This window comes from Callorhinus ursinus, unplaced genomic scaffold (genome assembly GCF_003265705.2).
Source record: "Callorhinus ursinus isolate GAN/ISIS: 27379988/994484 unplaced genomic scaffold, GSC_fseal_2.0 scaffold30, whole genome shotgun sequence".
NCBI lineage: Eukaryota > Metazoa > Chordata > Mammalia > Carnivora > Otariidae > Callorhinus > Callorhinus ursinus.
In genome coordinates this window covers 6326880-6351460 of record NW_027397092.1, presented here as the reverse complement: position 1 = coordinate 6351460, position 24581 = coordinate 6326880, and the positions used below count along the sequence as shown (strand labels likewise).

The window sequence follows — 24581 nt, the reverse complement described above, 5'->3', positions numbered from 1 at the left end:
GCAAATAATAAAATCCATTAGACTTACTTTAAAATGTATAATTTTCCTCTTAAATTTTTAGGTAAGATTTTATTAGACGATGAAATAGTTGCTTTTAAACATCTTTTTTTCAGAGATGGGGGAGGGGCAGAGAGAGAGAGAAGGAGAATCCTAAGCAGGCTCCACGTCCAGCATGGAGCCCTACGTGGGGTTCCATTTCACGACCCCGAAATCATGACCTGAGCCAAAATCAAGAGTCCGACACTTGACCAACTGAGCCACCCAAGTACCCGCTTTTAAACATCTTTTAATTAGTATGTTCTAAGCCACCTACTCTGCTTAAAAGAAAGGGCAGGTAAATCATAACATCACCTGTTTGAAGGCAACCCCAAAACTGATGAATGGTAGGCTCTTACATAGTGAAATAAACATAGCACTATTCAATTTCAGACACGAGGATACAAATATCAACCATGTGGAGAGCTTTTCCAATTGCACACCACAGACTCTGATAGACAATTCCAGGCACTTTCCCTTTCAGAACCCTCCAGAGTCAGGAAGTGACATCCACCTCTCAGGTGAGCTAGAATCAAAATACATCAGAAGGGTGATAAAGGTGAGAATCCCAAAAGAATATTATTTTCTCCATATGAAAGAAATATGTTAATATTAATTATTTCATAGGACTATTCCAAGAATGAATGGGCACTCAAAATAAATTATTAAACCTACTATCATTATCATTATCTTAATCCCTAAACCAGCTCTGTGCCAGGGTAATGGCAACATTTTCTGGATCAGATTATCCTTGCTCAGTCTACTGTAGTCATTTCAGATGTCAGGCCTTAAGAAGACCCCTGCCTAGATGATTTCTATTTTTAAGTCACCCAAAGAAAATAAAGTTACTTACACAGCAATCTAAAAACTCAGTCAGCAACCCGTCATTCTTGTGGCTAAGATACCAAACTGGCAAATAATCTATTCAGTGATGTGGCTCAAATGGTTTCATAGTCCGAAACGTTTTATTTATATAAAATTTCTGGCTCATTTATTGTGGTCAATAATCTGAAAATTGTTTTCTGAATGACCAGTAACTTCATATGGTATTGTTAAAAGGGACTGCAAAAATGCACTTTAGGAGAAAGTACACAAAAATTATCTGTTATACAGAGAAAATTAAAGAAAAGTCAAGACTTTGGTGAATAAAGCTAAATTCCATTACAAAAATATAGCTGTCACACTACTAAAAAAAATATTTATGCCTCCAGAATCCACCAGCCAAGAGGGTGATTATTCACTGACAGAATTTTATTTTTTAATATTTCCTCCCCAGAACAGAGATAGGTCAAATTCCCTTGAATTTAAAAAGTAAAAGCCATTCTTTCATAGAAATAGTACCTCAAAAGAAAAGTTCACATGAGTTCATAAGCATTCCTTTGGCATCCAGTAAGAATGTATCTCAGATCTTGACATATCTCTGTACCACTGAGTAGCTGAGCCACTGACTTTTAGTGTTATAGGCTCCACAAAACAAAGACATAAAAAGTCATTATTTGCTACAACCCAAATGAAAAATACCCCACCTATATTTAGATAATCTCAATTCCATTTATGAAAAGAAAAAAAAATAAATGTTTTATGGCTTAAAAAATTAAACATATTTGATTATTGAAGCCTCATGACAGTAAGAGTTTCTGAACAAAATAATTCAGTGCTATTTGGTAATATGGGCATAATACAATCTTCTGGGCATTAGATAAAGCCAGAGGCTGTGGATCCCGATTTTGGCAGTGTGAGTCACCAGGCAAATGTGGTGCAAGCTAGCTCTACCTTAGCTTTCCTCATCCATATTAAGGAGCTCATGACTACACCATAACTCAATATTCATCAAATATATTACAGAGCTGAGGCTGCCAGATTTTCATTTCCTACTGTCTAGACAACCAGTCTAAACACTGTATTATGAAGCCTCCAAGGAGTATAATTCCCCAAAGATTTCTTAAAGCTCCTGGTGGTGTTAACTATGCCAGACACTCCCATTCTATTGCCTTTCTATGGTACTGTTTATGTCCAGAAAGAAAGAATATAGGATTCCTTGAGAGGAAAAAAAAAGAAAGACTCAGTTATTCTTTAACTTGTAAAATCAATAAAGCCTTAATAACCAAGCACCCACTCCCAGCCTACAAGCCTCCTGATGGCTTTTAAACTGTGTTCAGCAGTCAGGCTGCATGGTTTTCAGAAGAGAAAACACTGATTTTCATGAAACACAGAGTGCATAAAATGTTTCGTGAGAGAGAAACTCCTGGTTAAAATGAATATTTTTTTAATAGATTATTACATACTCTTCAGTGTACTGACATGCCTAAACAAAATGTTTTATAAAAAAATAAAATAACCTTGTCTTCAGTTTTAACACCAAAGTGAAGAGTTACATATAATCACTCTTAAACCAAAACTAGAAGAAATGGGTGAAACCTGAGCATAACCAAAGGATGACTGATGACAGTCAGCCAAATTCAGGGAGGGCTTCCAAAAACGGGTTTAAAATTAGAATATAACTTAACAGCCAGGTGCAAAAACCAACATGGGATCAAAAGTCAGAGAAAGAAAGTGGTTTGGAAAGAATCCAGGCAATTAGTCTGTCAAAAAAAAACAACACTCAGAGCTCAGTAAGTGTGCAGTAAGACACTGAAAAATGTGAACAACAGTCTGACATCAGGAGAGCTTCTAAAACTACTAGGGCAGGTTATATGGAAATTAATAGTTTGTGTAGGCCTTCCTACAAAACTGTGATCATACATGCAGCAATCTATTTTTTTTTTCTAAATCCTTACTATAAAACCTACAGTTCCTGAAACATAGTATGTTCACAAGAAGTTTGTGGAAGATACTGAATGAGAGGAGGGAAAAATAGCAGATACAATCACAAAATGATTGATACCTGACTCGTCTCTCTTGATAAGATCTAGAGCTTCTGAGTAAACCTTAGGCTACACCCTAAAATAGGTAGGTAGTGCATGGCAGAAATGAAACAGAAATCCATCAACTTACAGCACGTAGATCCTGATAGGAGTTTTTCCATGTCAAATCAGAAGGACAAAGTACAGGTTGCTGGGCTTCTGGGATATACAATACACCAGCTCTTTAAAGCATCCCACAGGCTGGCTCCCTACACATCGATCAAATCAACAATCACAAAATATTTTCTAGTTTTCAGTACTTATGTCTTTAGGGTATGCATTTTGTTAAACTCATCCCAAAATATTTCATGTTGTAGGATGCTACTGTAAATGTGATTATTTTGTTCATTTTATTTTTTTAGTTGTTTATTGCCCATGATAAAAAATACAACTTATTATTTCACTTAAATGTGTTAAGACTTGTTTTGTGGCCCAAAGTATGGTCTATTTTGGTGCATGGTTCATGCCTGCTTGAAAAGAATTTATGTTCTGCTGTTGAGCGGAGTGCTTTACATATTATCAACTAAGTCAGGTTGGTTCATGACAGTGTCATTCAAATATTCTTTTCTCCCTAATAACTTATAGATTCCTTTTCTATCATTTTCTAGGATGAGGATGTTGAATCTAACTGTAATTGTTCATTTGTCTATGTTTCTTTTCACTTCTGTCAATAGATGTTTCGTGTATTTTGAAACGCCTATTTTTAGGCTGTTATATATATGTAGGATTTTTAGGTTTTGATAAATTGACTCATCACTATGACATGTCTCTTTCTCTGCTAATACCCCTTGTCATGAAATTTACTATGATCTTAACAGAGCAAGTCCAGGTTAAGTTTAATGTTCACACGGTGACTCTCCATCTTTTCAACTCATCTCTACATTTATATTTATGTTAATTTTTTGAAAGTATATAGTTATATCTAGACTTTTATCTACTCTTACGGTTGCTGCCTTAAAACTGGAGAGTTTATACTATTTATAATATTTATTAATATGGTTGGTTTAAATCTACAATCTTGCTATTTTCTAAATTTTATATTTGTTCTTTCTTCCTTATTTTTCTCCTTTTTTGCCTTTTTGGATTACTTGAGTGTTAGCATTTCATTTAATGTCTGCTTTTGGTTTATTACCTATACTTCTTTTAATTTTCTAATAGTTTCTCTAGGGTTTACCATCGGTACTTATCACTTTTCATAGTTGGAGGTAAAGAATATGATCATTATCTTGACTATGGTGATGGTTTCAAGGTGTATGTTTGTGTCAAAAGTTATCAAACTTATACCTTAAAATGTTCGATTCATTGCATGTCAATTATAACTCACTAAATTTGTCGAAAAAAAAAAAAGAGGAGAAAGAACATTAGGGTAATTGGCACTAGTATTTTAATAAGGTTTTAAGTCCACTGCATAGTAAAAAGTGTGGTACGAGACAAAATTCTGCCCAGTATAATAATGTATACCACATAATATTCTTCAGTTTTTCTTCTGTCTGGGAAACTGGAACATATTGTTTGTTAAAATCGAAGACAAATCTTGAAACATCTAAGGTCATTTTTGAAGTCCCTCCAGCTATCTTACCCACAGAGGTAATTTGGAAGAAAAAGAAAATGACCAAAATTTCAAAATTTTAAAATAGCCAAAAAAATCAAACCTTCAACTGTGATTATTCCATTCCAAAATGTGCTCTTATCTACATTAGATTCATCTGTTCCATTTTTTTTCTCTTATTTTTCCTCAATTTTGCTTCTCAAGATAGGTTGGCAATTTTTTTTTCCTGTAAAGGGCAATAGAGTAAATATTTTAAGGTACACAAGCCACAGGCCACAGTGTGCAAACCCCCGCTTAAAATTAAATTGCTTCTGACATCATTTGAGACCTTATTAATTGCTATGGACCACAAGCACCCCAATGGCAGAGACACAGTAACTGGGTATGGTAGTATACATTCAACATGTTTCCTTCTCATATTTCACCTCAGTATGTATGAGGAGAATATTCAAAAACTTATGCATCTATTCAGCTGGCACAGAGTGAGAATTGACATGTTAACATTTTAATGGCTTGGGCGCCTGGGTGGCTCAGTTGGTTAAGCGACTGCCTTCGGCTCAGGTCATGATCCTGGAATCCTGGGATCGAGTCCCACATCAGCCTCCCTGCTCAGCGGGGAGTCTGCTTCTCCCTCTGACCCTCCCCTCTCTCATGCTCTCTCTCTCTCTCATTCTCTCTCTCAAATAAATAAATAAAATCTTTAAAAATAAATAAATAATTAAAAATATTAACATTTTAATGGCTTTCCTGAATTCTAGGCTTGGCTAGTAAGTATTTGTAAGTTAATGGAAACCTTGAAAAACTTTGAACTAAGTAAATCAACTGTTTTGTACTTGCAAAAATACTTTAAACTAAATGGAAATATTTAATCCGTATAGCTTTCTCCTAAGGTAAAAATTATTTCCCAAATAACAGCCAATATAAATGTTATACAATAATGCGTCTTTATTTTTTGGAAACTATATGATTTCTTAAATTTGCATTAAAGGCATATAAAGCACATATTCTTAAAACTGTCTCTTCTATCATTTTGTTTGAGAGAATGTTTCAGCACTACTATTCAGATATTCATCAGACGTTTATTGAGCATCTAACTTTTCTACTTAGAATACACAATGGAAAACAAGATAATCATGGTCCTTACCAAGATGGAGTCTATTGCCTATGAGATTGAAAGGTGATAAAAAGGAAATAGACAAAATAATTACAAACTATCCACAGTGAAGAACGTAAACAGAACAACTTGGGGTAAACAGAACAGCCTCCAATATGAAAGTGTTTAGCAAGGAGCTAAAGGTCGAAGAAAATGCAAAATTTTGGAGGCAAGTAGGCCAAGAACCCCATGGCTGAAGACAGCCAGTGAAAAGATATTATATGGAAGTAGTCTAATGTGTTAAGGATTTATTAACAAGTCAGTTGTGTGAGGTGGTGACCACGAGCCAGTGGCGTGAAATAAGGCTGAGGAGATGGTTGGGAATAAGACTCATACTGCTACTTGGAGAAAAGACTGGAGGAGAAAATAGTAGAAGCAGAAATACCAGTAAAGAATCAATACAGCCCCTTCCCCCAAGAAAAGATACTCGTCAGCTGAGAAATGATAGTGGTTTAGAATAGACTGGTGGCAGAGGGATGAAAAAGGGTGAATGGACATGGAGATGTAGATCAAAAGGAAGGCTAAATACCACGGTTAATTTGCACATTTGTAGGAATGATCCAATAGAAAGAGGAAAAGTAATGAGGCAAAAACAAGAAGAAATAGAGATTCAAAGCCCCTTAGAACTTAAATTACACTGTTTTATGCGTGTTTTTAGAATAATAAAAATGAGGGGGAAAGGTGTTAGTTTTTTAAAATCCCGCAAAATTTAGAAGTGGAGTTTAAAACTCAAACCATAAAGTCATCCTATTCTTAAAGTTTTCATTCATTAATCATAAATATTTGCCATGTGCCGGGCCATATGCTAGATACTGAGAATACAAATATGGAGATATATGTATCCTGACATCTGTGAGCTTATACTTCTGACACTACTTAGTCATCTCCAGTGTAAATATTGAAGATTTTTCCCTTGTATTTTCAGCTGTAGTTTAACCAAGCAAAGAAGCATCTTAAAACTGTGCAAGGACTCTTCTTCTTCCTCTTTCTTTCCTTGCTTGAATAATTCACTTATCAAACCATTAAGTGAAGCAGAAGAGGGTCTGCCTGGACCAGGGGTGGGGATGCTGTGGTAGCTCAGGGCAGGATGCTAGAAGAGAGGCAAGATGACAGACATGGGAGTGAGGGTGGGGCTGGGGAGAAGAGGCTAGGCAGCTAGAAAAGGGAGAGGGGGGTTATCCAAGCATCAAGAGGAGGATATCCAGACATGGGATTAAGGGTATCCAGGCATTAGGGAAGCCCAGTGTGTGTGGAAGCCCAGTGAAGGAAGTCAGATCTTAAGCAGGATGAAGACAGAATATACACCTGAGTGCATCTTGCTGCAGGGCTTTAGAGCCAAGTAGGGTAAAGAAGGTATCCACATGAGGGGCAGCCCTGTGTGTGGAGTCAGAGCCAATGCTGGCTGAGTAAGGAGGGCTGACTCCATTCCAGAGTCAGCCCAGCAGGGGGTGTCTGAAAGGGTAAGGAAGGAGTCCTTGTATGGGGGGGGAGGGGCTGGTTTAGAGATTCAGAGGTTAAATGGGACAAGCAATGTGTCTATGTAGGCAGGCAGTCTGGTATAAGGAATCAGAGGCTCAGAGGAGGAGGGAAGGCATCCAAGAGACAATACAGCTCAATGCACTGGAAACAAAAATTAGGTTTAAAGTCACCTGTCCAATAGGGTTCAGAGGGCATCTACATGGGAAAGGAGTGGCCATGGAGAGGGGTGGTAAGTTACATACAGAGAGGTTGATTCACTAAGTATACATTGATAGTAAAGGGAGCCAGGATTCTGACTATCAGAGAAGAAATTGAGAAAAAAAAAATAGAATAAACCCTGAGGCGTTGAACTGGAATCAGAAACATCAGTGTGAACTCATGATACACAACATTTCTAAATCAAAAGAAACATGGGGGGCGCCTGGGTGGCTCAGTTGGTTAAGCGAATGCCTTCGGCTCAGGTCATGATCCTGGAGTCCCGGGATCGAGTCCCACATCAGGCTCCCTGCTCAGCAGGGAGTCTGCTTCTCCCTCTGACCCTCTTCCCTCTCATGCTCTCTATCTCTCATTCTCTCTCTCAAATAAATAAATAAAATCTTTAAAAAAAAAAAAAAAGAAAAAAGAAACATGGGGCGCCTGGGTGGCTCCGTTGGTTAAGCATCTGCCTTCGGCTCAGGTCATGATCCCAGAGCCCTGGGATCAAAGCCTGCAACGGGCTCCCTGCTCAGCAGGGAGTCTGCTTCTACCGCGTGCCTCTGCCCCAGACCCTCCCCCTGCTTGTGCTTCCTCTCTCAAATAAATAAAATCTTTAAAAAAGAGAGAATACATATAAAAGTATGTATAAATGGACAGATAAATGTATATAAACTACTCCAGCTCTGTCTACTCAGACAGTCTGAAAGTAACAACACTCTGATGAAGTAATAAGTACATCTATCATCTAGAGTGTGGCTTCTGAATGTATTCTCCTCTAAAAGAACTCAGGTGCCTTGAAGATATAGCTAATTCCACTAATGGATCAGGAAAAATACAAAACAAACTTGGAATCCACTGCTGTACCAGAAAACAAAGAAGCGCTGAAAGAAAGACAAAAGTACGTAAGGATACAAAAACCAATTTTAAAGGGCTTCTAGTGGCCAGGACAGCAATCACATAAGTATCACTTAAAAAAAGTGGATTATAAATCACTTATTAAAATGCCATTATCTATATTGACATAAACAAAAAAAACATAAATTAAAGCCTGAAGAGGAAAGAGACATTTATACAGTTCCAAAATACCTTCCCAAAGAATTTCATCTTGTTTTAAAAGGAGGGAAAACCTTTACAATAGAGAAATCAGACAAATATCCCCTTAATGAATGATCAAGCACTATTATTTTCAGTAATAGGACAAATCAAAATTAGGTACCATCTGGTAGGTTAAAATAAGAAGAGCAAAGCATCATTTCTGTGATATTCCTGCAAAAGGTACATAACCTAAATCAAATCAGGAAGAAACATCAGAAACACAAAAATTAAGTAACATTCTAAAAAAGAACAAACAACAAACTGGCCTATAATCTTAAAAAGTGTCAAAGTCATGAAAGACAAAGGAATGCTGAGAAAATATTCCAGACTGAAGAAAACTAAAGACACATTACAACTAAATGACTTGATTCTAAACTGGATCCTTTTTGCAATAAGTAATTTCTATTGAAAAAAAAATCACTGAAATTTGAATGGAGTATGTAGGTTGGATGACAGAAATGAATCAGTATAAATTTCCCTGATTTGAATGATAATATTGTGGGTATGGAGGAGCATTCTGGATGGTCAACTTTCATATATTTCAGGAAACAAATATTCCTGTACAACTTTTCTGTTTCAAAATATGAAAAAATTAAATAATAGTATATATGTAGTGCTGAGGCTATGATTTCAGTCTTATCATCCCAAAACTGTACACGTACTATTTTAAGTTTACAAATAAAACAGCCTATTTTAATAATGATCCCTCTGTTCTCTCATTCATGCACACTGTCATTCCTTATTCATTCAGCAATTTATTTTAACTACTCTATGCCAGATATAGAGTGAGATGTTCTGAGATCTTATATACATTTTTCCTTGAATCATCGTATCTCTACAAGGTATGAATTATTACTATAATTTGCATATGGAAATGACGCTCAGGCAGTTACCTTGAGCAAGGCCAAATACAACACAGAAGAGCCTGAGTGTAAGTCCAACCCTTAGAGATGCCACTCACCTGTTAACACTTGACTCAAAGGCATTTAAAGACAAATCCTTAATCCTTTTGACTGAATGGCCAGTTAATTAATAATTATGGAATTACGTAAACATATGTTAAAACCACAGCCTCATTATATACACTCTCACCACTTTTATTCAACACAGTGCTAGAAGTCCTAGCCATAGCAATCTCCCAAGAAAAAAAAAAAAGGATCCAAACTGGTAAACAAGTAAAACTGTCACTATTTGCAAATGACATGATACTACATATGAAAAACCCTAAAGGCTCCAGCAAAAATCTAGCAGAACTAAAAAATGAATTCAGTAAAGACACAGAATAAAAAGTTAATATACAAAAATCTATCGCATTTCTTATACTAATAACAAAGTACAGAAACAAAAATTAAGGAAGTAATCTCATTTACAATTACGTCAAAAAAATAAAATACCTAGAAATAAGGTTAAGGATCTGTACTCTGAAAACTCCAAGACACTGATGAAAAAAAACTGAACAAGACACAAATGTAAAGATATTCCATGCTCCTGGATTGGAATAATTAATATTGTTAAAATGTCTATACTACCTAAGGAAGCTACAGATTCTGTGTAATCTGGCAAGGATGTGGCAAAAGGGTACAGTTATGCACAGTTGGTGGGAATGTAACTTGGTGTAGCTAATCTGGAAAACAGTGCAGCTTCCTTAAAAAATTAAAAATAGAAATACCATATGATCCAGAAATTCCACTTGTGGATATTCATTGGAAGAAAACCGAAACACTTATTTGAAAAGATATATGCATGCCTATGTTTAGTGCAGCGTTATTTACAATTGGCAAGATACGAAAGCAACCTAAGCGTCCATTCACACATGAATGAGTAAGAAAGCTGTGCTATACATACACAATGTAGTATTATTTAGCCATATAAGAGAATGAAATCCTGTCATTCACAACAACATGGGTTGTTACAGAGGGTATAATGCTAAGTGAAATATGCCAGAAAAGAAAGACAAATACCATATGGTTCCACTTATCTGTGGAATCCAAAAAACAAAACCAACAACAAAAACAGAAACAGATTTATAAGTGCCGAAAACAAACTGGTGGTTGCCAGAGGGAAGGGAGTGGTGGTATGGGTAAAAGAGCTGAAGGGCATCAAGAGGCACAATTGGGGCGCCTGAGTGGCTCAGTTGTTAAACATCTACCTTCAGCTCAGGTTATGATCCTGGAGTCCTAGGATCAAGCCCCACATCGGGCTCCCTGCTCAGCGGGGAGTCTGCCTCTCCCTCTCCCACTACCCCCTGGTTGTGTACCCTCTCTCGCTGTGTCTCTGTCAAATAAATAAATAAAATCTTAAAAAAAAATTCTAGTTTTAAAATAGTCAAGAAGATGAAAAATACAGAATAGGGAACATGGTCAATAAGACTGTAATAACTGTATGGCAACAGATAGTAATGACACTTATCACAGTGAGCATTTCATAATGTATATAATTGCTGAATCACTATTTTGTATACCTGAAACTAATATAATATTGTATGGTCAAGTATATTTCAATTAAAAAAATAAGTCCTGGGGACATAATATACACCTTGGTGACTATAGCTAACAATACTGTATTGTACATTTAAAAGTTGCTAAGAGAGTAGATTACTTTTTAAATCTCCTTCACCTATTTTACCCATCCCCCATTCACCTCCCCTCTGGTAATCATTAGTTTGTTCACTAAAAAGTCTATTTTTTGGTTTGTCTCTTTTTTCCTTTTCATTTTTTGTTTGTTTCTTAAACTCCACATATGAGTGAAATCATATGCTATTTGTCTTTCTCTGACGGGCTTATTTCACTTAGCATTACACGCTCTAGATCCATCCATGTTGTTGTAAATGGCAAGATTTCATTCTTTTTAATGGCTGGATAGACTTCCATTGTGTATATATATACCACATCTTCTTTATCCACTCTTCAATCAATGGACACTTGGGCTGCTTCCATATTTTGCCTACTGTAGATAATGCTGCAATAGACACAAGGATGCATATATACTTTCAAATTGGTGTTTCTGTATTCTTTGGGTAAATACTCAGTAGAGTGATCACCAGATCATAGGGTAGTTCCACTTTTAATGTTTTGAGGAATCTCCATACTGTTTTTCCCAGTGGCTGCACCAGTTTGCATTCCCATCAGTAGTGCACAAGGGTTCCTTTTCCTTATCATCCTTGCCCACACTTGTTGTTTCTAGCCATTCTGACAGGTATGAGGACTAAGAGAGTAGATTTTAAACGCTCTTCTCAGAAAAAAAATTAAAAATTTAAAAGAAGAGAAGAGAAGTTCTCATCAGAATGAAAAAAATGAGTTTATAACCATGTAAGCTGATTTATTTTAATTAAACTTATTGTGGTAATCACTTTGCAATATATACATATAGCACATCACTATGCTGTATAAACTCACACAATGTTATATGTCAATTATATCTCAATAAAAACAGAACAAAAATTCCAGGATGGAGAGTGGGCACAGAGCACTGTTATTTTTCTTCACTCAGTATCACTGCTTTACAGTAACTCCTAACACAAAAATAGAAACATGAAATAAAAATGTAACCAGGGAAAACATATTACTAAGTGAAAGTCAATCTGATGTTACACACTGTGTAATACCAACTCTATAACACCTTAAATATGGCAAAGCTGTGGAGAGAGTACAAAGATCTGTGGCTGTCAGCAAAGAGGGATGAACAGGGAGAGCAGTGAGGGGCTGTAGGGCAGTACGACTACTGTGATACCGTAATGATGGACACATGTCCTTATTCATTTGCCCAAAGCCATAAAACAGACAACACGAGGAGGGAACCCTGATGTAAATGATGGACTTTGGGTGATAATGATGTGCTGATGTCGATTTACTAACTGTAACAAATGTACTACTCCAGGGGCGCCTGGGTGGCTCAGTTGGTTAAGCGTCTGCCTTCGGCTCAGGTCATGATCCCAGGGTCCCAGGATCAAGTCCCGCATCAGGCTCGCTGCTCAGCTGGGAGCCTGCTTCTCCCTCTCCCTCTGCCTGCCACTCCCCCTGCTTGTGCTCTCTCTCTCTCTCTCTTGCTCTCTGACAAATAAATAAACAAAATCTTTAAAAAAAAAAACAATGTACCACTCCAGTGGGGGATGTAGATCATGAGGAAGCTATGCATGTGTGGAGGTAGGCAATATATAGGCAATCTCCTTCCACCCACTTCTGCTGTGAAACCAATACTTCTGTAAAATAAAGTCTAAATAAGGGGGGGGGGGGTGACCAAGGACACAGCCCTGAGCTTCCATTATGTCACTCAAGAATTTCAATCCTGGGATTTTGGCCCCATAACTGCTACTAGCTGGTAAGTTCCAACAATTCTGAAACTACTGCTATTATGAACCAGGCAAAGGCACCTACGGAGATGACAAGATTCCCAACTAACTTCCCAGGAAAATGAGGAGAAGATCAGGATGGCACAGTGAGCCAAAGGAGGCTGAGTTGCAGCCCATAAATGTCCTTCATCACTTTTCCTTTCTCCTCTGAGAAAGAAATTATTCGGACATCATCTTGTTTTCAGGAGACAAAAGGGGCTGCTTACCATTGCAACCCCTGAGAATGACTGATTTCCCAGGGAGTCTGAGCAGCAGGGAAAACAAGTGAGGGAGGGCTGGTCAGCTCAGGGAAAGAAGGCCCAGATGGGGGGCCTGGGGCTGAGGGTGGAACGTTGAGTGGGGTTATGAAGAGCTCCCTCCCTGGTGACCCACTGACCTTCAATAAATAAGCCAAAGAGATCAAGGTACAATCGGGGTTGGGTTCATGGGGAAGCTAACAAGAGACAAAGAATGGTACCCATCTGCCCTTGGGTTGGAGGATGTAGGAAGATATCAGACCTGCACAGTTAGAACACTGTGGTTACAGGCCTCATCTTCCCATACCTCCAAGAGCCAAGAAAGTCTCAAAGGTCCTTGGGTTGTATAAAAAGTGGTCCATATACACCAAAGATTACCATAGCAATATATATTAAATGGAGGGTGAGGCCAGGAGAGAAGCAGAGAATCAAGTTTGCTCATTCAAACATGAAGTGAAATTCAAAAATATTTTTCAGCTTTTCTGTGAAGAATTTTTGAAATTTTCCTCACCTGTAATATGTACCATGAAATTATTGTACATAACTGAATAATATCGATATACCTATACATTATATATATACACACTATCACAGATGCTGACTTATTTTTACACATGTGAATGCATACATACCTGTATGTAGTAGATTATATACTGAGAGAGAACACAAGTAATGAAGTCTTATTTTATGATGAATTAGGTTTTACAAGGAAGAGTGAAAAGCTCTTGTAAATACTGCAGAGAAGTGCCACGTCATAAAACACAGACCTGCCCTCCTCCAATATTTACAAAACAAGAAAGATTCCTAAATAAGGAATAACACATCATTTATTTGATTGAGGACCACATGAAGTTGGCTGACATCTCTGTACCTTTAAAGACAGGAATGGCACTTACAACGGTGGATTTATAAGTAGATGTGATCCTCAGAACCAAGGTGGGCTCTAACACAGAATAATCCAACTCCCATCTCTCACTGACCCTTTAAGGAAGCTAAGGAGAGAAGAATCTGTAGTACCTAAATTATAATCACTTTCTTTTCGTGGGGAAAGTATGGAGAGGTAGATTCACATGACTGTGTGTTCGTGTATACAGATTGTGCCACAAATTAAAGTGCAGACTATTAAAACCCATGAAAAAAAAAAAAACTTTTAAAAATACACCAGGAGGGTGAAGAGGCCCCGCGCGGCGGAGCTCGCCGCAGCCTTCCGGAGCTCGGGACTCCAAAATGGCAGAGCAACTTTCTCCAGGCAAGATGGCAGAGCGGGTGTGCACCTTCCTCTTCAAAAAGCCCGGTGGGCGGAAAGGGGCGGCAGGCCGCAGAAAGCGCCGGGTGTGCGACCAGGAGCCCGGAGACAGCAACAGCAGCAGCGACGAAGGCAGCACCGTGGTTCGCCCGGAGAAGAAGCGGGCCGTCCACAATCCGATGATACAGAAAACTCGTGGCAGTGGTAAACAGAAGGCGGCCTACGGCGACTTGAGCAGCGAGGAGGAGGAGGAGAACGAGCCCGAGAGTCTTGGCGTGGTGTACAAGTCCACCCGCTCAGCAAAACCCGTGGGACCGGAGGATATGGGGGCGACTGCTGTCTACGAGCTAGACACAGAGAAGGAGCGTGACGCACAAGCCATCTTTGAGCGCAGCCAGAAGATCCAGGAGGAGCTGAGGGGCAAGGAAGATGACAAGATCTATCGGGGAATCAATAATTATCACAAATACATGAAGCCCAAGGATACGTCTATGGGCAATGCTTCCTCCGGGATGGTGAGGAAGGGCCCCATCCGAGCTCCCGAGCATCTACGTGCCACGCTACGCTGGGATTACCAGCCCAACATTTGTAAGGACTACAAGGAGACTGGCTTTTGCGGCTTCGGAGACAGCTGCAAGTTCCTCCATGACCGTTCAGATTACAAACATGGGTGGCAGATCGAACGTGAGCTTGATGAGGGTCGCTATGGTGTCTATGAGGACGAAAACTATGAAGTGGGAAGCGATGATGAGGAAATACCATTCAAGTGTTTCATCTGTCGCCAGACCTTCCAGAATCCAGTTGTCACCAAGTGCAGGCATTATTTCTGTGAGAGCTGTGCACTGCAGCATTTCCGCACCACCCCTCGCTGCTATGTCTGTGACCAGCAGACCAATGGCGTCTTCAATCCAGCGAAAGAATTGATTGCTAAATTGGAGAAGCATCGAGCTGCAGAAGAGGGTGGTGCTTCTGATTTCCCAGAAGACCCCGATGAGGGTCCAATCCCCATCACTTAGTTTTCCTATTATTCTCACACCTCAAAATAAATCCTTTTGTTGTTTGGAAATCTTAAAAAAAAAAAAAAAAAAAAACACCAGGAGGAACAATGGTAAGAGAAGGAATTTTACCCTACCAGTCACTTCAACAAATAATTACTTTGTGCCAATCCGTTATTGCATGCCAAGTACATGGAAAGCCTCTTCCTGATAGAGAAAAAAATAAATTGGAGTGGGAGGAGCTAACTAAAAGAAAAAAGCTCTACTTTAAAAAAAAATACATCCTAACTTTGCTTTATCATATTTATAAATTATACTAGATTTTCAAACCCATAGAACTTTTATTAATTAAAAAAAAAACAAATTCTGAAGACTCATTAGGCATTACTACAAATAAAAAAAAAAAAATCTGTGGGGTGCCATAGGGCTCCATGGCCAGCAGGGAGTCAGACTGAGGATTTCTCTCCCTTTCCTTCTGCCCCTCCCCACTCACTTGCAAGCTCTCTCTCTAAAAATCAATCAATCAATAATCTGCAAGAAAAACCACATTAGAGGGGCACCTGGGTGGCTCAGTCGTTAAGCGTCTGCCTTAGGCTCAGGTCATGATCCCAGGTCCTGGGATCCAGCCCCGCATCGGGCTCCCTGCTCGGCAGAGAGCCTGCTTCTCCCCCACCCTCTGCCTGCCACTCTGCCCACTTGTGCTATCTCTCTGTCAAATAAATAAATAAAATCTTAAAAAAAAAAAAGAAAAACCACATTAGAAAATTGAAAGCACAGGCAGTGGGTTAAATAGTGGGTTAAGGAAGATTAGATTGAGCATGTCTGAGTACAGAATTGATGAACAAAGGAAGTTCATTGCTAAACATGTGTTTGTATACATGTAACATAACATCCAAACTACCCATGCAACCTGGTACACTGGAAATACAACTCTTTGAAATTTAACTATAGAAACAAAAACTGTATTCCCTATCAGAAAACAGATAAAAAAAACAAAAAAAAACCAAAAATCAAACAAAAAACCCATCATAACCCCAACCTGGACTGTTCTGTGAAATCTGATCCATTCTCTTTTCCTTCCCCTGCAGGCCCACAGGCAATCCCCCATGCAACTCTGTGTGTCAGCAAGTGATGTATCAGACCCATATACATTCTCCAAAGGGCAGCAGGATGGTTATTAAATCATTGCTGAGTCACATCTATGTTCATCTTCTCGAAATGCAGACAGGTGCTCTGGCCAGTAACTGTGTGTAAGCTGTTGGCTCCAGCTCAGTAACTGCAGAGAAGCCAAATCCATCTTGCTTCGGGCAGAGAGTACCAGGATAAAGGAAAAGTGCTGATGCAGGTACACATACACACACCTGAAACCTAATGCAGGTGGGGCCCTCTTCAGCCCTCGAAAGCAAGGTCCGGGTGCTGGGAAACTGTGTAGAAAAAGCCTCATCTACTTTCTGCTACAATCTGAGCATTACCTTCTATTTCCAATGTCTACAGTTCCACATGCATTTCTCTTTCATGCTGCAGTGTTTGATTCTTTCCAAATATGGGTGTCCATGAAGTTCTTGAAAAGAGTATAATGAATTTTAGTAAATTTCACCAGCAGTGAGAAAGTATGGAGGAAGCGGGCCAATGGTACCTTCACTGTGAACACATACATTTCTGTCTTATCCGCCTCTTCCATAATACCCTTCTCCCACTTAGAAGTCAAGCAAAAATTCTTGTCACCTAGAGAATAGATTCATTTTCTTCTCCATAATGCTGGTATTATTTGACACGCAGTTTCATATTGATTCAGAGTCTATCTTAAATGGGCTTATCAAGAAATCACTCTCAAATAAATACAATGTGCACTGTAGGAGAAATTCTTGTAAATAGAATATTCTCAACCTTATTATCTGTAAGATAGAGATGTAAAAGTCACAGGTACTCAGTACAAGTATAAAAATCTATACATGTATGCCAATCACCAGGCATATTTACTGGAAAACCAAGTGATCTCACAGGGGGCTGAGGAGAGTCAAGGAAGAAGTTTAACCCACGACTTCTGCCTCCAATATGCCTACTGATATGTTGGAGTGACAGATCTGGCTCCAGGTTTGGTGGGCTGCTTTTCCCGTTCTATTTATTCCCTCGTGTAGTTAAATTTACTCAGCCTTTCACTTCCAAAAAGATCAGACTACATGACCCAAGAACATTCTGTCTGGACAACACCTGTTTGTAAATACTGTTAAAGCAGGGCTGAGCTCATATATTAAAAGAAAACCTGTAACAGCTGTAATGTTCAGATGCCCCCTTTGATATTCAAGTGTTTATAAAATATGGTTCCAACTGGTCTCCTAGCTATGACCATCAAATATAATAAGCGTCTCTAGAGGTGGCCACTCTTACCCTGGAGTCATACTTTTTATAAGATTTCTTCTAGAATAATGCTACTGGCTCTTCTCTCTGGCTCTCTCTGCCCTATTCTGAGATTCTGCCCAAGTCTGGAAGCGGGAACTGAATATACCCTGAAAACAACTAAGAACCCTATGTCATCTCTGCTTCTCCACTGAGAGGGGCTTCCCGCTTCTCTCTCCACACCGCTTGGTACAAGTACACTGCCCCAAAAAGGCAGACCCGAAATTATCCTGTCATGCTATTGTTGCAGTATGTTTAGAAGAGAGGTAAAGCATTAGGAATCCCGTTGTTAGTACACATCTAAAACCGTATTTGCCATTCTAGGTATAAAGTGGATAATGTTACACTCCCTCATCTCTTTCCCACCTCTCCTTCCTTCCTGTCTTATTCATTCGTATGTTCTAAAGTCTGAGTATCAGAATGTAAAGAGAACAGTTAGTGCTCTCTCCACAACACCAACACGTTGTAATGTAGCTTCATGGAAAACATTTACTTTACTATGATTATGAACTCATCAGTGAGCTGATGACTGGTTTGAAATAACCTAGAATTTCCTAAGTCTCTAAGCTCAGTACAAATATCTTTTATTTACAACCCTGTCCTAGCTTTATATGATGTCCCACTGCAAACGACTCCTCAAGTGATCATTTGCCATGTTTTAATTATCCAGCATTTTTAGAAGATCCCTTTTCTGTTTAGAAAATACCCTGAATTCTAAGCTGTAGGGTTAGTACGCTCTTCTCTGGTAAACCAACACCATCAGCCTCTAAGTCTTGTTAGCTCTCCTGAAATGATGAAACTTTGATTGATCCCTTAGCTACTTTAACTATGCCACAGTCTCTTAAATACAGTGAAGAGCCCAAATAAATCCTCTGAACCCTTCCCAGGTAGAGGTAGCCAAAACTACCCCACCCCCAGCAATGACAGTGTTCTTCATTAACCTGTGGCTTTGCTCCTTAGACTATCATTAAATTCAAGAGAAGAGTCTTTAAAGTTCAATGTACTTTAGATTTTTTTTTCACTTCTCAAGTCTTAAAAGAACTCCCCACCTCCTCTAAAAGCTTCTGCTACCTACAGCAACCCCTCAAGTTTCTTATTTGAACTCTGAAAACACGAACTGTCTCTACAATAAAATTATCCTTATTGAAAATAGATAGCTCTTCAAAGAGAGAAAGTTAATCATCATTGAGTATGCACTAGAGGATATACAATGAAATAAATGCTTTATATACATTGTCTTTTGACTTTTTCATCCTAACTCCAAAAATAACGTGTATTTTCTATTTTTTATTTTACAGATGAGTAAAGTAAGGTTCACAGAAACGATGTAACTTTCAGCAGGTTGCACAGCCAGGACTTGCACAAAAGACTGTAGAAACCCAGCTATTTTCTTTCACTACGCACTGGAATACAGATCACATTTTTAGGTCCATCTTATAAAATACTGAATCCTATGTCAGGTATAACATGCTGCATTGTAGACAAATGCCACTGGGCAAGATGGTTCCCATGGAAACATGGGACAGCAGAAGAGGAAAAATGAAGCTCCAAAGAGCTCACACACTCAGATAGGATAGGCCTGGTTGGTAGGTCCTTTGGAGCAGGTTCCTGGGTCCATCACTCAACACAGAGCAGCTCCATGCACACTGCAGAAAATGGTTTGTATGACAAAGATCATGGCCAGTAAAGCAATTTCTACAGTGGCTAGCAGCAAGAGACCTGGATTATAGCTACTCAAAACCTATAAATGATCACTTCTCATTCACTAAGCAATTATTAGGTGTTGAGAATATAGAGAATACTTTGATGTTTGGGATATCCGACCATCAGTAGCAGGAATCAGCCACTGAATCTTGAGATCACAATGCAATAAAAATTCTAAAAGGGGGGAAGTCTAGAGAATCAGAGTGAAAAACAAGTTGTAACCTAGAAGCAGGATCTCAGACACCATGTAGGCAAGAATTGAAGATAGTGGAATGAGTAGCGCAGAACAATGCTATGAGCCAGTGGTCACCACATGCACACCGGATTCCAGATCTAATTACAGACCTAACTGGAATTTCAGTAATGACCCCTTTACTCTTAGATCCATGCTCTTAGATTTTAAGGGAAAATTCCAGAGTCTCGGGTTCAAGAAGAGAACACATTGTTCTCTATGGTGTGCTTCACATCTTTCCACTAAACTCACTATAAAAACAAAGTACTGAATATTTTACCATTTAATTATACTTTTAATATATCTCCTATGGCCAAGGTTGTTCTAATACTATATCATAATGCTGTCTTACCAATCCATTGCATTTGCTCTGTTTTCTTGGTGTGGGAGAGTGAATATTTCATTATAAATCTTTTGAATACAGGTTTCATACTTGGGATTGGTCAATCATCACCAGCATAATGACTGGTTGTCATTAGAAGAGTAATAGCTTTGAAGATCATCTTTGTGCTTTTTAAAATAAACATGTACCTAACCTACTATATTGCTGTTGGGTATGCCATCTGAGATGACTGCGGAGCTCCTTATGGGTAATGTGTTCTAATGGGTTTTCATGTACTTTTAGATTTTCTAAGTATCTATCAAATTTCCATACGGATAGAGGTGTCAAAACTCAATCTGGAATTAAGCTGAATGCTCAATCATCAGCATATCAAATGGTTGCGATTTCTCTAAAGTAAATTTATTCTTATTATTCCAACCCCAGGATTACCTGTATAGAGACAGCTCCCAATCACTGATCTTAGATTGTCCCCTTCTTTCCCCAGTCCTTTCTATAGCGTGCACTGATTTCTGCAGAAATCAGTAACACAATGCAAAAACCTAAAACACGTATGTACCTCTCCTTGGTACATATAATACTCTAATTTTGTGCTGGGTTTTTTTATGAAAGTTATAATAATAGTGGCAAATGGAAGAATATACATGGAGAAGTGATTTAGATCAGGGATCAAACTATGTCTGTACAGGTTCAGATAAAAAATAATCAGGCTATGGGGGCCATAAAGTCACTATCACAACTAATCAACTTTGTTGCTATAGCACAAAAGCAACTATAAACAATAACCAAATGAGTATGGGTATGCTCCAATAAAACTTTATATACAAAAAAAAAAAAGTGGGTAGCAGATTTAGTCTGTGGGCCATGATTGCTGACCTCTGATTTAGACACTATCTCTAAGAACTGGTTTACTTAACTGTAATAAAATTATAGGATGCTTTTAACTAGAGCTCAAAGACTGAAAGCGTGAGTGCGGATTATTGCACATTTAAGGCCTGCCAAATATAACTGAGACAGCCACAATGCCTGAGGGCATAACAAGGGTCAATAAAATCAGATCTACTACCATCATCCACATGTTCCTCTCTTACAACGGCCCTGACCACTCCACACTCTACTCCCTGATAAACTTAAGGGGAGGAAAAAAAGAGGGAGGGGAGAGGCCTTTTCAATACAAACATAAAAGCTTTCCACTACACAGGGAGTAAGCATTAGTGTTGAGAAAAAATGCCACTCTGGGTAAAGTGAAGAAGCATTTTCCCCAGCCTTGAGTCAAGTCTCACAAGAGGTCGATCTACCTGAACCACTCACAGAGAGTTGAGGCACTGAGGAGAAAGGAAGATGATCACTTCATTCCCTGGCTGCTTAACTCATGAGCTGCAGAATCCTGAATTCCAGCCTCGTGCCATAGTTAGAACGACGCTGATCACTGGCGGTCATTCTTGGGAGTACCTGACATATAACCCCTGCAATCTGAGGCAGTATATAAACACTGAGCTCAATATCCATTTCTAGTCTATGAATTTCTAAAGCCTTAAGATTTAGGGTGCAAGCCTGGATCAAAAGAAAGAGCAAAAAACAACTTATAATTTTTTTGATAAAAAGTGTAATCCTCCTCCCCATCTCAATCCTACTTTTTGTAAAGGGTCCCTCAAAACCTTGGTATTTCTTCTGAAGGGGCACAAATATTAGAAGAGGTGGCAAGCATTAGAGAACATCCAGGGCCATCAAGTTGATTAAGTAGACCGTTTATTTACACAAGAATGACTTCAGGACACGAGCCACTGGTGAGCCTGAAAGAGAATCAACCAATCCTCTCTGAAGGTTCTTCAGTAATGAAAAAGAATTGTATGAAACTCAATATCCTCCCAAAGAACTGTGCACACATACCATACAAAAACGATCACATTGGTGGAGTTAGGATCTACCAGCTAAAGATGAACTCAGACAGACTGACACTTCCCCATGACCATTAAAACTTGCTTATAATAAAAATACTTGCTCTCATGTTCATGTGACTCCCAACTCTGATAATATAGCTAAAATAGTAAAGATGTATTTATTTGCCCATGCCTTTCCCCTTTACTCCAAGCAAAGCTATAACTCAAACCTACAATCAGGGGGAGAAGAAGAAAGACAAATTTAAGTCAGTTTAAGACTGAACTTTGAAAATGACCTAGATTTTTTTTAATTAAAGAAATGAAAACTGTGGAATATCACAAGACGTTAAGGGATGTGAAAGGACGTACTTTGCATATCATGCCTGAAGACAGAAAAATTCAAACATTTCATATTTATTCCAAACATATCAACTCAGTATATAATCCACAGGATGTCAGTTCACTTGGAACATTCTAATTATTTACAGAATACATGTTTCAGAAACAGAGAGAATTTAAACTATAGTGAAAATTACTATATGTAAAAAATGTACACATTTTATCTAGAACACCAACCCATGACACTGATCCCAAATATGTCTATTGCTTTAGTGTGTCCCTTCAAGAAAGGAAGAAAATTGTGAATTTATTTCTGTTCCACCTATTTATCATGAATTCTAGAACATCCAGGAAAGATTCTCCTGGAAACATTTCATTTACATATGTCACCTGCGCCTTAAGTAAAAGTCAAGGAGTAGTCACTGAGATCTGGGCATGCTGAAGTAGTACTGCATTCCCAAACTACAAAAGAAGCTTATTCTGTGACTATGTAATAAAGGCAACAATATCATCATGTATCAAGGTGACGGGCATACTATAGTCATTGGTTACTCACTATGTGCTAGCTCTCAATGAAATTTGTTCAATTACTATGGGATCAGTTACTCAATATGAGAGCAGTAAAGGAACCAGAACTATTAAACATCATGTGAGTATTTAAGTGCCTTGTCCCATAAAATCCTTTAACCAAACAGTTCTACTTTCACTAACAATGTTAATTCCAAACACTGCAATTTATTACCCTTAGAACATGACATAAAAATTATACATTGTACCCAGTGAGGAAATGAAAGATTTATAACACAATTTTATTTTTTTTCTATTAGCCAAGGAAATAATTTTAACAGAAAGTGTTATCCCAAGGGCATCTGGAAAAAAAGATGGTAAAGACTCAGAGGTACATAAAAATAAAAATCATACAATCTTATTTTTCAACCTAACTCAATATTGTAGGAATCCAATATAAGGGTGAATATTCTAGAGATGTGAGCAAAGATCTAAGACTGAATTGTAGGATATGAATAAAAAAACAATAATATATTAAGTAATCTGGTAGATCAGTGTCTTCTTAACACTTTGCAGAGATATATAAAAAACACAAAGCAACAAACCAAAAAGCAAACAACGTTAGCTATAAATGTAGACGCCATGTGATGAAAAAAACCCAGCATGATGATAATTAAATAAATGTGTGGTGATTAACATGAGGCTTTCAATTAAATGTGATGAGTTAAACATGTTTATTTTTCTTTCTAAATCCCTACTGAAATAATATTCAAAATATATAAAGCCACATGAACAAAAACAACAGGAAAGAAAATGACAAAAATGACAGAAGATTAAAAATATCAAAGAAGTTTTGGAAATAGGAAGCAGAATAGCTAGAGATAACCACCTTGTCAGAATGAACACACACATACAAACTGCTTGCAGATGAGTAAGCTGACCAGAAACAAACTCATGGCCACAGCCTAATTCAGAGTTTAGATACTCCAGGACCTCTGAAAGGAAGGGTGTGGGCTCTGTCTCAAAATAGGATAACTTTCTGAAAATGCATATATGTGCATCATCAGATCTCTTCCCCGATTCCACCCAACACAGGTCTTCTTGTCATCTACCCTGATAGACACTTGCGAATTTAATGTATTGAAATCAGGTCCAGAATGTTTCTGAATGTTTATAGAAATAGGAATAGAAACATATATATATATTTGAATGTTTACAGAAATAAAAACAAAGTATATCTATAAAATGTGGCCCAAAATGCAATAAAAATTTGAAAGTAGTATGACCATGGCAGGACTTGGCATGGAAAACTCTATCTAACCTACTATGTCCTTCCCTGTACTGATGATGGCAATACTATGTGACTTTCTTCGTTCAATTACATGTGACCAGAGGTAACACTTCCTAGAAGTAGTTAAAGCTATTTCTTAAAAAAAAAAAAAAAAAAAAAAAAAAGCTATTTCTTGATTTACTTTATTTCCTTTTCCTTTGCCATAAAATCTGGCAGACCTATCAGCCTGGGTCCCACAGTAAAGAAAATATGGACTAGAGCCATAGTAGGGCAGCTTCGGATGAGTAGTATGAGTGAAAAGTACAGATATGACTTGCAACAAAACAGAACCACTTCAGGATCCAATGAAAAAATAAAAAATATAATTTTTTTTTTTAGAAAGTCATAAGGTGGCAGGGGAGAAATGCTCATACAGATAATCAGTTTTGTGAAAAGCATCAAATTAATTGTAACACTGGAAGCTAGAAGACAGTGAACCAATGCCTTGCAAATTTTGGCAGACTACTCTTTCCAACACCGATGCCTATATTCATATATACTATCCATAAAGTGTGACAGAGAGATACATTTTCAAGTAGTATCTCAGAAAAACTGCACTTCCCATGAACCATGTTAAGTTTCTCAAAGATGCATTCCACCAAAATAATGTAACCAAA

The 24581-nt window shown here is 38.1% G+C and overlaps 1 protein-coding gene and 1 long non-coding RNA gene across 2 annotated transcripts in view; one reads left to right on the top strand and one right to left on the bottom strand.

The window, feature by feature from the left end:
- Positions 1 to 24581, bottom strand: part of LOC141370269 (uncharacterized) — an 89159-nt gene that overhangs the window by 8383 nt on the left and 56195 nt on the right. Inside the window, exon 2 of the long non-coding RNA XR_012374169.1 lies at positions 4592 to 4714. This is a non-coding gene — a long non-coding RNA (uncharacterized lncRNA). The remainder of the gene's footprint in view (positions 1 to 4591; positions 4715 to 24581) is intronic.
- Positions 14222 to 15318, top strand: LOC112815079 (E3 ubiquitin-protein ligase RNF113A-like). The gene has a single exon (XM_025860873.2). It carries the CDS (start codon positions 14222 to 14224, stop codon positions 15254 to 15256), a length of 1035 nt encoding a protein of 344 aa, XP_025716658.1. The 3' UTR covers positions 15257 to 15318.